General features: G+C 43.4%; 1 protein-coding gene across 2 annotated transcripts in view; it reads left to right on the top strand.

Moving 5' to 3' along the window:
* DNAH11 (dynein axonemal heavy chain 11) overlaps positions 1–16,018 on the top strand; it is a 256,071-nt gene that overhangs the window by 65,188 nt on the left and 174,865 nt on the right. For both annotated transcript variants that reach the window (XM_036010519.1, XM_036010518.1), the window contains exons 29-30: positions 7,424–7,573; positions 10,618–10,851. In XM_036010519.1, the coding sequence (XP_035866412.1) occupies positions 7,424–7,573; positions 10,618–10,851 (384 nt within the window). The remainder of the gene's footprint in view (positions 1–7,423; positions 7,574–10,617; positions 10,852–16,018) is intronic.

Genomic DNA, 16,018 nt, shown 5'->3' with positions numbered 1-16,018 from the left:
GTGACTCAGCCCCCCAACAGCCCAGATTTGGCACCCTGGGACTTCTGGCCTCTCCCCAAACTAAAATCACCTTTGAAAGGGAAGAGATTTCAGACTGTTTATGAGATTCAGGAACATACAAAGGGGCAGCTGATGGCGACTGGGAGAAGGGGACTGAGGCGTTATTGTCCTATGTACAATGTTTCTTGTATTTTCTTCAATAAATGTCTCTATTTTTCACATTACATGGCTGGATACCTTCAGGACTACTACACACACATATATATGTTAGAAGAGAGATGCATAAATCTGTAACTGGAATAACATTCTTTTCATTATATTCTTTATATACAATAAACACATGTGTGACTGGTATATTGAACAGTATTGATTACATAGAATACAGACAAGAAACAGTTCTGTTTTTCTACAATTAGTAATCCCAAGTGTGCTCTGCTGAATCCCTTTACACTGAATAGTAATCCCCTCCATTGGGCAGGTGTCATAACACCCTGGTCCCTTTTTCTTATTAAAAAAATAAATACTCCAAAACAGCTCTCTAGTTTAAAATTCCAGTCGCACCTCTGTGTCAAGGTCAGTCTTTCCCATAATAAATGCTTAATGCTTACTCCTGTCTCTCTGGCCAACAGTGACTTACTCCTGCTTCTCTGTCCTCAGCAGTCAGCATCCCCATGCTGGGTTTCCTGTGGCACATGGGTGGCCATCCTCAGGGGCCGAGGGGGGACTTCCCAAGGGATATATATTGCAGAGCTAATTCTATCCCAACTCTTGTAGTTCTCGCCCTGGGCCATGTCATCAGCCACTTGAATACATATTCTTCCTTCTTTTCCACTTAAGCGGATGTCCAAACAAGTGACACACAACAGATTCACTTTCTTCAGGCACCTTTAGTTACTTTTATTTTTAGTGAATTTATTCAGGTGACACGGGTTTAAGGACACCTGTAGCTTCTATGAGTGATTCTGCTGCTCCTGTCACTTGCTGATGTCAGGGCAGAGGTTGGGAGAAACTAGCCCTGACCTTCCCCGTGAGGAGTGAAGAAGAGCCAGAGCATCCTCCTCTGGGTTGGAAACTAACAGGTGTGAGGATAGCAGCCTCTCCTCCCCTCCTCCCTGCAGTGCCGCCCATAGAAGGGGTGTGTGGAGGTAGATGGTGATAAGGGGGTGAGATGTGTCTTAGCAAGCCCTGGAGGGACTAACCTGCCCTAACCCCAGTTCTCTGTCTTTAGAACATGCACCTACCCAGTTTCTCTTGGCTGCGAATTGTAGGCCTCGGCCGATGCTAGAGGAACAGATCATGCAATGAGACAAGTTCATTACTTGCCACCAAATCTCTTTACCTCCTCTCAGATAATACCAATAATTTCTAAAAAATGTTCCATGCCTTACCCACATAACATGTGCGTCCCTGGTGCCAACATTTTCAAATTATTATTATTAATCCAAAATTACAGGTTGGATTTTTTTTAAAAATGAACTTTGAAGATGTATCTTTTAAATCATTCTTTTATTTTCACAGCATCACGTCCCTATCTTAGTGTTATCTTCTCTGGCATCAGGGAGACTTACTGCGGTGGTCCCCTTATCTCCCTCCTTCCTAGCATTTTCATTGTAAGTCCTGAATCCCCGAATCTCAGGTACATTGCTCAGTGCTAGTACCGATACTGCTCCTTAAAGAATGACTAAGGAGTAGGAGACATTTAAAGGCTTTACATGACAGTGAAGTTGAATATTAAAATCCCAGCACAGAGCTCTCCAGAATCGCTCCTCACCATGCTGACGGGGCCAGCAGCAGCCTGCCTACTCCGTGCTGGTAAGAGGACGTGGGGTTTCTGCTCACCACCTAAAACAGCCCAGCCTCGTGGCAACAGTGTGAACATGGTTTACAGTTCTCCTGTCCCACCAGCTTTAAAACGATTCAATTTTGGATACTTTGGAATATTGGAGACTTATATTTCCAATTGTGTTCAAAGTACGACTTCACTGAGGTCTTTTTGTTACACAAATTAAACTTTCAACAACCCAAGTTCACATGAAATGCTGTCACACAGTCCCTAAAGGTCCGTGACCAGAACAAACACCGAGCTGCCTCCGTGGTGCAAACACGCACTGAGGAGCACCTGGTTAGAGAAGGAGAGGAGACACAACCGAGGGCCGTCGGAGGCGTCCAGAGCTGCAGCCCACCTCTTTCCCCGAAATGGTCCTGTAGAGTCGAGGTGCATTCTGAACTCTCGGCCACTTACTGCAGGACAGTTCATGCTTTTGGCAATTATCTCAAGTAGCCTGGCCACACTACCCTCTTTTCAATGTCAGGATCCGTTTCGGACCACCAGACACAAGGCTCCTGAATGGGGTCCCGGCAGTGTGACCAAGATGACATGGTGACTGCAGCTTGTTGAGTGACAATGCATCGTCCCCAGAAAGGATACCCTTTGTGGGCAGACAACTCATGTTGACATCCTGTGAATGACTTGAATTCTTCAGATCCCCCACTCCTCCACCTGCCACACTCGATTTAAGGGTGTTGGCTCCAGTGAGAGTTTCTGCAGTTCACTGTGGGATTCGATCGGCCTGAACGCATCAGCCAGGGAGGTCTGGTGTCACCACAGCCTCCAGTCTTGTAAGCAGAAATTCCCAAGTGAAGATACTTGAGTTGGGATGCCAGAGTGATGAAGTCAGTGTGTCTACAATGCCGTTGGGGACTATTAGTGTTGGTAAGCTAGTTGAAGGTCAACTTTTAAAGATGTTTCCTTCCAAAATTCACACTGACCTCCCCACAGCACGGATTACCCAAAGGACAGTGGATATGGGTGCTGCTTAACTTCCATGGTCTAAAGTCTTTGGTGGGTGCTTATGGAAATACAAACTCAAATACTTCAAATATTAAAACTGGCATTTGATTCAGCTACTGGAAAATGTGCTTGAAACTACTTGGGTGTGTGAATCTACTTTGCAACTGTATATTTTATAAAATCTAAAAGCAGATCAAGGCTTTCTGATGAAAATCCAAATGGAGATATGTTATAAATATAAAATACACACCTGGTTTCAAAATCTTACTCTGGGGAAGAGAATGTAAAATATATCACTAATGATTTTTATATTACATGTTGAAGTGAAAATATTTTCAATATACTAGGCCAAAATACATTAAAATTAATATCACCTGTTTTAATGTGGCTACTAGAAAGCCATCATTGTGGACATTGAGGCCATAATGCATCCCCTACAGTGACAAGATCAAGAATATATATGCTCAGAAATATTTAACGTTTGCATTAAGGAATGTCTTTCCATGGCATCAGCCCAAATCTACAGAAGAGGAAACCCGCCAACTTGTCTTTTGAGAAATCCCCTAAATTGCACTGATGCGCCAGATGGTACTAAACTGATACTTTTAATAGACTGGAAATGTTGGCATTTGGAAAGGTGCTTGTGAGAAGGGGCTCACTATTAAGCGACAGAGAGGCAAAGCTCTCAGACCGCACACTCCCACAGGGCCAGCAGGGCTTCCGCTTGGTTAGCTTCCGGACGGAGTGGAAGAGCCCCAGACTCCCGTGCCAGGAATCGGGGTGATGGAGCTCAGTGGTCATGCACAGTGTCACAACCTCCTCCCACAAGGTCTAGTCCTCCTCAGGGCAACTAAGAGGACAACAGCTCAGGATGCAAGTGGCTAACTGACGGCATGCAGGAATGAATGAGTTTTAGTTGGAATAAAGTCAATAAAAAATCCCAGCTTTTCTAGAGGAAGTAGAGCACTGGAGAGGTATTAGCTACCAAAGGTAGAGGAGGGTTTGCCCTTAAGTTTGGGTTGGGGCTGAGGAAGGAATGGAGAACAGGCAGCAACGGGAAACAGCCGCAGAAGGTGGTCATGGTGGGGGCCGTCTTGCCTTGGTCTCCACTTACCTTCAACTGAGTGGCAAGGAATAGGGACTGCTCACCCAAGTGTCATTTGTCCCAGAAATTGCCAAGTAAGAGCAGCTCTTCTGGACAGAATTGAGGAATGTGTCATATTCTAAGTGGATACCTTTGTGTAAAGGCTGCCTCATGCCCAAAGGATTTAGGATGTAGGTGTGTGATAAGAAAATAGACAACGCTATTTTAAATTAATACACCATACTTTGTACATCCAGTAGGGGTTGTCTTTGATTATCCTCGCAAAACAGAGTTGGCCGCAAATTGTTTAACAATACGTGTGATTCCTTTTCATTTTGCAAATATTGTCACTGCATAGAATTCTGTTGCAGCTCTTTTATTGGAATTCTCTCCACAGCCAAATTACACGCTGAAATCAGGATTATTACAAAGTGGTGTTAAAATAAAATATCACTTTAATATGACAAGACCCAAATATGAACTCTCGTAAACATGGCACCCTGACACCCAACAGTTGTAGGCCTTGCTGTAGGATCTGAGGCCCCTGGTCGTGGTCTTTGTTTGGTGTCGCTAGTGGGGAGGTGCCACCACATTTGCTGCTCACCTTTTAGAAACCTACTTAAGATATTTGACGAAGTCACTGGCTTTTTTATGATTTGAAGTGCTCAAATCCTTTCCATTTCCTTAGTGAGACAGAGGAGCCTATGAAGTGTTCAGTTTAATGTATTCGTTTTCACTGTCAAAAGATCTTTCCAAAGACTACATCAGGAAGAAGCAATTTTAATTTTGTGTTAACACATACAAAGAGATCTCATGAGAAATGGAACCAATCTGAGGACAACAGGGTCCACATTAGTACAAAAACCAGTCCTGTTCTCTCGGCAGCTTAACCTGGAAGACAGGCTGTGAAGACATCTGACTTCCCACACACCAGGTGCACGCAGTGCGGGACCCGTGGGCTACGGGGTCTGCATTTCCTGGCCACTGGCTGAGCGACTGCAGGCTGAGAAGTTCTTTTGCAACTGTTTTCTCACCAAAGCAATCATGTGCGAGGCCGTGCAATGGCCGAGGGCTCATTTATCCTGCAGCTCTTCACCTGCGTGCTACTCAGGCCCATTGCACAGCAGACGCCATCCAACATCCGTGCACTCCCCTGGCCACTGCGGCCGCCACAGTGACTTCTTAGATTATTGGAGATACTCTCTGTGTATAAGCGTCCTTGGGGTAATGTATAGGGATGGAGGAGAATATGATAAGCCAAGCAGTGATCATTGACTGCTACTCTGTCTAGGTTTAAAGTAAGTGAGAGACTCAAAAACTCATCTATTTTAAACTCAGAAGATTCCTTGCTGTGACTTTCTTTAATACCAGAACTGCAAATACAGCAAAGATGTTAAGGCTAAGAGCTTCCAAGGTTAAATCACCCCTTAAGGAGTTCCTTACCAATATTGGTCTTCATCTTATCATGCAGGGAATTGAGGCAGGTTGTTCTTGTTCCCAGAAGCGGCCATTGGGAGAGTTTTCAAGTCCAGTTTAGCTGTACTTGAAGAAAAGCTCATTACAGAGATGGCACCTATATGCTGGTGAATGCTGTATAGCCTTTTAACCGCCTTCTGGTTAGCAGCAGCACCTTTTATTTTTTCTATTGGGATCAAAGTCACACCACACAAAATGAACCATTTTGAAGCCTGTGATTCGGTGGCCTTCTGTACACTCACAGTGTTGTGCAACCACCTCCTCGGTCTGGTTGTAAGATGTTTCCGTCATCCCAAAAGAAAGCATCACACCCGTTAAGCAGTCACTCTGTATTCCTTCCTCCCTTCAGCCCCTAACGACCACCAGTCTACTTCGTTTCTGTGGACCTGCCTGCCCTGGACACTTCATATAAATGGAATCATACAGTATATGGTGTCAGTACATGGTGTTTTGTGACTGGCTTCTTTCATTTAGCCATGATATTTTTGAGGTTATGAGCCATGCTGTAGCAGGTATCAGTACTTCATTCCTTTTTATGGCTGTATAATGTTCCATTATAGAGACATGGTGCAATTTATGCGTCCATTTATCCATCAGTGGACATTTGTTTTGGCTCCACATTTTGGCTTTTTCTTATTCTTTTTTTTAAAGATTTTATTTATTTATTTTTAGAGAGAAAAGGGAGGGAGAAAGAGAGAGAGAGAAACATCAATGTGCAGTTGCTGGGGGCCGTGGCCTGTAACCCAGGCATGTGCTCTGACTGGGAATTGAACCTGTGATGCTTTGGTTCTTGGCCTACACTCAATCCACTGAGCTACGCCAGCCAGGGCATACCTTTTGGCTTTTGTGAGTAATACGGCACTTACATACAAGGATCTGAGGACCTCTTGTCAATTATTTTGGGCAGATACCTAGGAGTGGAATTGCTGGGTCATAGGGTAACTCTATGTTTAAGGTTTCAAGGAACCCCCAAACTGTTTTCTACTCAGCAGCTTTTATCTGTGCCCTGTGTAAGGAGGGACCACTGTTTCTCACTCCTGATACTTGGATCTGGCTGCCTCTCTGCCCTTCACTCAGCCCACCCTAAGAAAGGTAGAGTGACCTACCTGATCGATAGTCCTCCTTGTGAGTACACCTACAGAAAGCACATCTTTCCTTTTGTCCGTGCTGGTACTCCCAGGTGGGGCAGCCTCTCCTGGTCTGGTCTGCGCTAACGCGACTGGATGCGTACGCATTGCTGATTCTGGCGTTCTCTCAGGAGGCGGGGGAGGCTTTAGTCTCTAAACTCGCCTCTTGCAGAACAAATGCTGTTCTTTGCCTTTTCATTTGGTTTGTTTTATTTCTCCAAGAGTCTGGAACTTGCATAGCTTTCCATAAGCTAGTCATTGGGGGTTCCTTTGAAGATCCCACAACTTAGGGTGTAAAAAAGTTAGGCTGCCAGAAGAATTGGACCTTCGTAGGTGTAACCTGGACTTGGAGCCTTAAAATCTAACAGCCGCTTACTCTTGTCAACTTGATGAAGTCACCTAACAGTTTAGCTTCAATATCCATATCAATAAAAATGAGGATAAAATTCTCTCCACCTTTCTTATGGAACAAGTATGCTGTGGGGCTCACCTTAGCATCAAAGGAAGCACCCAACATGGGACCCAACCTGAGGACGAGACTGTATCTGACTTACATGTTCGGTGCAGATGTTTTAATACAGTTTTCTTAATAGTATAAGCTTTTTCATAGTATGTCTGAATTTTAAAAGCTTGGCCACAACATTCTCAGCAGGATGGTTGCTGCAGGTATATGGCAGGGATGGAGAAGCTGGTAAGTCTCCAATGTAGAAAACAGGAGAGTGTGGGGTTAGCATTCACCACCCAGCCCCTGATGATGGGACCCGAGTGCCTGGCCGCTTCTCCACCAGGCTCATTTCAAACTCAGGAATTTAAGAAGCGATTTTTATTCGGAAGAAAACTATTTTGAGATAGTGCTGTAACTCTAGAAATTTTTGTCCTCCCTAGAGCACCAGAATGCATCTCTGGTAAGAAATGCTCTTATCTTTGCTAATCACCTTGTCTTAGGTAACACGTCACCTTGCCAAACTCTTCGACAGCATCGCAGATCTGCAGTTTGAAGACCATCAGGATGTTTCTGCCCACAGAGCAATTGGCATGTCCAGCAAAGAAAAGGAATATGTCCCATTCCAAGCCGAGTGTGAATGCATTGGCCACGTAAGATTTGATTATTTTTTTTGTGATGGAGGAGGATGTTTGAGATAATCTTTGTAAAGATTTGATCTACTTATTTTCAGAGAGAGGGGAAAGGAGGGAGAGAAACATCAATGTGAGAAACATGTATCGGTTGCCTCTGGCACACGCCCTGACCAGGGATCAAACCCACCATCCAGGCATGTGCCCTGGCTGAGAATCCAACTGGCGACCTTTTGCTTTGTGGGATGATGCCCAACCAGCTGAGACACACTGGCCAGGACTGGGATAGTTTTTAATGGCTGAATTGAACAAGAAAAAAGATCAGCTCATGTCAAGTCAGGCTCTGGTTAGCTCTGTGCACAGAGCTTCCTGTTTTCCTGTGTCCAGTGTGACAGAGGGCTCCTCTGCTGGGCTCCTCTGCCAGGCTCCCCAGGTTCTGCTCCTTTGGCTGCAGCACTGACAGGGCCTCAGAGACGCTGGCAGTTGAACTAGACAGAAGGTACTTTCACAAATTGAATGAGTTGGACCCCAGACTTAGAAGCAAATGCAGCCCAGGGACAGCGCTCCTCACAAAGCATATTGTCACCACTGCTCAGAGAGTTCAGGGGTGAGGGTGGAGCAGCATCTCTCAATAAAGCAGGTTTTCAAAGGGCTTGTGGTTCAGGATTCTGCCGTGAACATTGTCAATGGCCGCTCGTAAATTACGTGGATTGCGCCTGTCAAGCTGATGTCCCGTCCTCTAATTATCGTGTGTACAGACAGTTTAAGTTAGCATATTCTCTTCCGCCACAGCCAAGTACGTGAAAAAAATATTCGGAGCACGGATCTGCAAGAACAGCTAGCTCATTGTGATGGATGAAAGAGCTCTTGGTGTTTTCAGATGGGTTAGAGGAATTGCATCTTTTCATGATGACGCTTGGGTAGCTTGGGTTAGTCCAGAGAGGAACAGAGCCGTGGCCTCTATGACAGAACCGTTTGGGTTGAGGCAGGGGCTTCCTCAACGTGTCCCTTGCAGAGATGGGCCACCTTTAAAAAAAAATAAGGGTTTTCTTTACTCCTTGCTGTTACTTTTTAATATCGTACCAGAAAAATCCTGCCAAATGATGAGGAAACAGATGGTGGAACACTTTGATTAAAGTGTATTTTTTGATCTCTTGGGCTCTTTAGGATATTATTACAATGATTAGAAAAAAGTCACCATAAACTATCTTGACAACGTGTGCTGCTGTCTGCCCCTCCCCAGCCGACTGCCAGTCAACTGGCATCGCGCCCAGAAGGAGGACAGCCCGGTTGATGGATGACATTGTCACCGGCAGGAACCCTCGGTATTGAAAGTTTTCACAGCATTCTAGCATACTCTGTATAAGCGACATGGAAGAGACACTTCTGAGCATCTACCACATTCATCCTCTAATTGCCTTTATTTTATAAAAGAAGATGCTATTATGTTAGGCCTTCTCCTGCCCGCCCCCCAGCCCCCGAACTTTTATGATTGGTTCTTCCCAATTTGGACTATTTATCTTTTATTTGAGTAGTGTTTATCGAATGCCTACTATGTACCAGGTGCTGGGTTAGGCTTTGGAGATCCAGAAATGAGTAAGACATGGCCCCTGTCTTTGAGGAGCTCTTAGTCTCACTGAAGAAATGGATATGCACATAATTAGTGATAGTGGGAAGTGCTAATTGTCATTACTGAGGGCTGGGCAGATGCTGACCACATACCAAAAAGGGAGGGCTGAAGCAAGGACCTCATCGGAGCTCAGTTCTCAAGATGTACTGAGCCACCATTGTTGGCATAATCGTCTGCATGTGAGCTGTGTGTTTGGTCTTCCCAAATGGACTGGAAAGTTCTTGAGAGCAGGTGGCTTTATGGAGGACATAGATGCTAGAGTATCGGGGAGATGTTTAAATGATGCCTGATTCACTGAAGGACCTTATTGCTGGGTGCCATTAAGAGTTGTGCTTTGTGACTGAAGCAGTGATTAGATGGGAGACCCTGTACTCATGCCTGCAGACGAGGCCCGGCCCTGAGCTCAGAGGAGAAGGCTCTTGGGATGTTGGGGCCGTATCCGGGGCAGCGCTTCCCTTTCCTTTCAACAGAGAAGCTGTCAGCTCACGAACCACCTGTCACTCACGCCTTCCCAGCTCTCCAGAGAAAGAGGTTAGGGAGTGAATGCTGCTGCCATTCTTCACAGACGCAGGGAACGGAATGAGTTCTAGCATCCTCAGCATCCCACGTGGTTCTTGGAATTTATTTCAGTCATTTTCCACTGGTACGGTCAATATTTGCAAAAAGTATATGCACCCTTTTTGTGACAGAATATCATTCCATGGAAATGTGTATGGATAAAAATAACAAAGCCTATTTGAATAGGAGGGAAAACTGGCTGAAATATATTTGTGGGAGCAAAATAAACTTGAGTTTTAAAAAGAAAGATTAATTTTCACAAGTCAGCAGTTGTCCTCTCCTGCACGCTCTCCTGCTGTCTAATTTCTGACAAGTGTGAAGAGATCCAGTAGGGAATATAATTAAGATACTTGCTGAAAACTCCTTGTCTTAATACTAAGAACTATGAAACTTTTAGAGAAGAATTTTGAGCAGTTTTAAAAATCATCCAAAGCTGTGTTTTAAAAAATAAGTTTCCCGTGTCCCCAAAGCTCTGAAGAGTGTTCTAGTGCGTTATTCTATAGATGGCTGTGATGTTTGGTTTCTCAAAACCCTGTGTGTCACCAGAGGGATGTCAGTCCAGAATCCCCTCGTCTTCAGCTCTGAGAAACGAGTAATCGCAAACACCTCCTGTGGGGTTTGGGAAGTTGTTATCCAGCCGGTCGGTGAAATAAGATGAGTAGAACATCCAGAAATAGACAGGTTCATGCAGGAGAAACACTCCCATCAGTTGCTTGCCTTCGGCTTTGAGTTCCTTCTCTCCTAGTTTTCTCCAGGGGTTTGAAATACAGCCAGCTGAGGCCTCGCTCTCCGTGTGGCCTTCGAGCCCGTGAGAGCGTAGAATTACCCCTCTCCCATAGTTAATCCTGTGCTATAACGTTTCAATTTGCTTCCCAAGGTGGAAACGTGGCTTCTGCAACTTGAACAGACCATGCAAGAAACGGTGCGACATTCTATCACAGAAGCCATCGCGGCCTATGAGGAAAAACCTAGGGAACTGTGGATTTTCGATTTCCCGGCTCAAGTTGCCCTAACCAGCTCGCAAATCTGGTGGACGACGGATGTAGGGATAGCCTTCAGCAGGCTGGAGGAAGGCTATGAAACAGCCCTAAAGGATTTCCATAAAAAACAGGTATTTCAGAGATAAATGGTTTCGAGACTTAGAGGGACTTCAGGTAAGCTTCATTCAGTCATTCATCCATCATGCAAGGAGCATCTTCTGTGTGCACGGCACTGTGCTAGGCAGATTTTAGCAATCAGTTGTGGAACTTTTTACTTTCTACCTTTGTGTTATTCTGGTTGTCCACATGGGTTTCCTCCATCTCGTCCATCACCCCCCAAGGCTCTAACACGTCACTCATACCTAGATACTCTGTGCATTCCCTTCCATGTAAGACTCCATCCAGGCTGAACATGTACTCTCCACAGAGTGTGTGCACGAGTCAGGAAGGCGGGTGACTGTTCAACAAAGACAAATGTGTTCATGTAGGTATTTTGGTTTTCTGTTCATTATAAATCACAGGCGAGCAACTTTGGAAAACAGTCTACCTCGAATTCCATTTTATTCATCCCATTAGGATCTCTCCTTAAGGCCCTGTCTTAAAGGGTGCTCTTAGCCACGGACAGTTCAGAGATGTGGCCTCTCCTTCGGCTTACAGAGTAAGGGACTATTAGGCTCAGGAAGGAGTGGACACATTAGTTTGTCTGCTCTCCTTGTTTTCAGGGCATAAAGGCTGAATCGAGGTATTAAGTGACTTTGCGCAGCCGCACAATTTGTAAGTGAAACTGGCAGGCTCAGCAGAACCCAGGCTGCTTCCCACAGCTTCCCATCGCTTCCCTTTGTAGCAGCCCGTTGAACTCGGTGCCTTAAAAAGCAGATAGGTTTGGACGGTGAGGGATACTTGTAACCCACTCAAGAAACTTTACAGTGTGTTGATTATTTCTTTTCATTTTGCTCTTTTAATCTTGGGTAGAAACCACCAAACTTATGTTAGTAGAGAAATTTTTGTCGTTTACTTTTGAAAAAATAATGTATACTTGTCTTGATTTTCACGTCCTTTGGAATGTGGGACACTGGTTTCTATTTTGTCGGCTTGCAGTAACAGTATCACATTGAAGTTAGTTCCTGGCTCCTTTCTAAGCCAACGTCTCTGCAGTTCTGGCCAGTGCCGTTTGGATGCGCAAGCTCAATAGTCATACTTGTATGGGCATAAAGTACTGAGGGAATTGGTTAAGTTGAAAGGAATTCTCTTATGCTTACAAAAACAACTTTCTGATTAGTTAACTTATTGATACTTGTGCTTTTACTGTAACTATTTTTAATTACATCCTAAATAAGAGTATTTTAAAATACTTCATTAAAATATTCTTTCTTAAATTTCAGCTATTATTAATCACTGCTCAAAGGTAAATCTTTTAACATACCTCTAATCTGTTAGAACAGATTAGAAAATTAGAACTTAATCTGTTCTATTTTTTTTCCTCTGTTGAACTCTCCCTTGACTGCAACTTATCACTTTTTGATGATGACTAGAATATTTTATTGCTTAAAATAATAAATGATATTTTAGAAATATTTTATTTATATCAGCTTTATTATTTTCAACCTCTTGATTTGCTTATTGTTAAAGATGAAGAACACGAAGATATAGAAGGGAAAGAAAGGAAAGCAGCTTTGAAGACAACCTCTAGCACTAACTGAACCATGTGGCACACCAGCCAATAGATGCCTCGATACAGTTTCCAGTTTTGCAGCCGATACGTACACACTCATTAGGGAAGCTAGTGCCTGAGGACTGTCGAGCTGCAGTTTGTCTCATGAGAAGTGTGTATCTCTCAACTGAAACCCCGTTAGTTTTTTCTCTTTGAAAATGGATGTAACCATCTGCTAGAGTTTGTTTTTAATTAAAATTACTCTTGGTAAAGTTGTGAGCAGTTTTTAGAATGAACTTTATTCCTTTAAAATAACTTAATTTTAACTTCCAGCCAAGATGGAGGCATAGGTAGACACACTGTGCCTCCTCCCACAGCCAAAAGAAGGACAACAACAATTTAAAGACAAAAACAACCAGAACTGACAGAAAATCGAACTGTATGGAAGTCCAACAACCAAAGAGTTAAAGAAGACATACTCATCCAGACCAGAAGGAGGGGTGGAGCCAGGCAGCTGGGTGGAGAGGGGTTGTGGCAAGGCAGCACCTGGTGGACTGCCAAGGTGGCAGCTGGTGGAACAGGCGGTCCCACATTCACGTGCGGATAAACTGGGAGGAACACCTGGGGAGCGAGACAGCCCGTGCAACCTAGGGCTCCAGCGCAGGGAAATAAAGCCTCAAATCATTGATTGAAAACACCTGTGGGGATTGAGGTGCCAGGAGAGACTCCCAGCCTCACAGGAGAGTTCGTTGGAGAGACCCACAGGGTCCTAGAATGTGCAAACCCAGCCATCTGGAAATCAGCACCAGAAGGGCCCACTTTGCTTGTGGGAAGCAGGGGAAGTGACTGAAATCCGGCAGAGAGCAGAGCAAGCACCATTGTTCCTCTCAGACCCCTCCCCCACATACAGCATCACAGCACAGGGATGTGGGTTGCCCCGCCCTGGTGAATACCTAAGGCTCCACCCCTCACTATGTAGCAGGTGCACTGAGACGCCCCCCGCAAAAAAAAGGCCGAAATGAAAGAACAGATCAAAATTCCAGAAAAAATAAAACTAAGTGGTGAAGAGATAGCCAAACTATCAGATGCACAGTTCAAAACACTGGTAATCAGGATACTCACAGGATTGGTTGAATTTGGTTGCAAATTAGGTGAGAAAATGAAGGCTACGCTAAAGGAAATAAAGGAAAATGTACAGGGAACCAATAGTGATGGGGAGGAAACTGAGACTCTAAATCAACAATGTGGACCACAGGGAAGAAAGAAACATTCAACCAGAAAAGAATGAGGAAACAAGAATTCAGAAAAATGAGGAGAAGCTGAGGAACCTCCAGGACATCTTTAAACATTCCAACATCTGAATTAGGGATGCCAGAAGGAGAAGAGGAAGAGCAACAAGTGGAAAAGTTATTTGAACAAATAATGAAGGAGAACTTCCCCAATCTGGTGAAGGAAATAGACTTCCAGGAAGCCCAGGAAGCTCAGAGAGTCCCAAAGGAGTATTGGACCCAAGGAGGAACACACCAAGGCACATCATAATTACATTACCCAGGATTAAAAATAAGGAATCTTAGAAGCAGCAAGAGGAAAGAAGACAGTTACCCACAAAGGAGTTCCCATAAGACTGTCAGCTGATTTCTCAAAAGAGATCTTACAGGCAAGAAGGGGCTGGAAAGAAGTATTCCAAGTCATGAAAGGCAAGGACCTCCATCCAAGATTGCTCTATCCAGCAAAGCTTTCATTTAGAATGGAAGGGCAGATAAAGTGCTTCTCAGATAAGGTCAAGTTCAAGTAGTTCATCATCACCAAGCCCTTATTATATGAAATGTTAAAGGGATTTATCTAAGAAAAAGAAGATAAAAATATAAACAGTAAAATGACAGCAAACTCAGTTATTAACAACCACACCTAAAACAAAAACAAAAGCAAACTAAGTAAACAACTAGAACAGGAAGAGAACCCAGAAATGGAGATCACATGGAGGCTTAGCAACAGGGGAGTGGGAGGGGGAGAGAGGGGGAAAAAGTAGAGAGAATAAGTAGCATAGATGGTAGGTAGAAAATAGACAAGGGGAAGTTAAGAATAGTATAGGAAATGTAGAAGCCAAAGAACTTATATGTATGACTCATGGACATGAACTAAATGTGGAAATGTGGGTGGGAGGGGGTGTGCAGAGCAGAGGGGAATAAAGGGGGGGAATGGGACAACTGTAATAGCATAATCAATAAAATATATTAAAAAATAGCTTAATTTTAAAACTGAGATTTGAGCTGGCTATAACTGATGAAATGCCTGAACAAGTAATTTCTTTCCTTAGTTCTCACTCCCAAACTGTAGTGAGATAAATAATTTAAGATAATTATTTTAAACTATTTTTGCCTAGACCTCATGTGATTGTATGTTAGATAGTTTGAGATTAAAAGCAAAAATACCACATTTTGGATATATGTCCTTGCCTTGTCAGAGTCTTTGAAAGTATGACAAGTATAATCAATTTAAATTTAATCAGATTTGAAGGTTCCTTGGAAAAAGTACTGTAGTTTGGAGCTTGGGATCTGGTAAAGTTTCTTTCATTCATTTTTTATTACTGAGCTGTGTGAAAATCGCCAAAAAAATAAATAAAAAGAGACAGACTTTAAAAAATTTCAGACTTTAAAAAATTAATAGTATGTTGTGACATTACCCAGAGTACTTCTAATAAGACTCAAGATTAGCGATGTAAAACTTTTTTTACTAACCACCAGCCCTCCCCCAGCACAAAGAACCAGATATATTATACGTATAAGAAAGAGACTCTCATTTTTCTGTGTGGAGCCATTTTTTTTTTGTCCTCACTTTTAGTCACTGATTAAGATTAAAAAAAAAAAAAAACAAAATTGGATACAGTGTTGACAATGTTCTTTTTTTGTCCTGACTCTGAGTAGAGAAGCCTACAACTAACCAGTGTATATTGGACATGAATTTTTTGTTGTTGTTGTTGTTTTTGCCTTTACAGAAAGTGTGAGCTGATAGCCTCATGCTTCACCATGCAGCAGGGAGCCATAAAATCTTGAGCAGAGCACAAATGCTCTACCTCTCTTCTCATCAAAAATCGTATTGAATGACAAGTCAGTTACATACAAAAATTCATGTTGCTTCTGGAAATACTGGACCAGATAATTGGAGGAACACCTGGAAGTTAGGCAGCAGACGGCAATGAAGTGATAGATAACTAAGAGCAGAGAAAAACCACACTTCAAACATTAAAAAAAGAAGCTATTGTAACAGTGAGCCTATTTTATCCCACTGTAATTCCACAAGAATTACCAACTCAGGTTTAATAAGTGTAAAACACATCTCAAGTCCATGGTTAGTGATACGCATTAAGTGTGAAAGAGATGGACGTTTGGATCCAGTTCTGTCTCCTGTACGTACCAAGAGATTGTCGGTGAGAGCATTTGTCCCTGGGAAGGAAACCCTGAGAAGTTCTTCATAAACAAAGTGAGACATTATTGATGACTTCTGCCATCACCATGTTTTGACTCTAAAGCAAGCATTGGCCAAACTTTTCTCGGAAGGATCGAATAGTAAATATCTCAGTATTTACGGGCCATACAGTCTCTTTCATACCTATGCTGCTCTGCTGTTATAAAAAAGAAACCATAGGC

The sequence above is a fragment of the Phyllostomus discolor genome, chromosome 10, assembly GCF_004126475.2.
Source record: "Phyllostomus discolor isolate MPI-MPIP mPhyDis1 chromosome 10, mPhyDis1.pri.v3, whole genome shotgun sequence".
Taxonomy (NCBI): domain Eukaryota; kingdom Metazoa; phylum Chordata; class Mammalia; order Chiroptera; family Phyllostomidae; genus Phyllostomus; species Phyllostomus discolor.
Note: the sequence above shows the minus strand (reverse complement) of the source record. Positions and strands in the feature narration are given on the sequence as shown.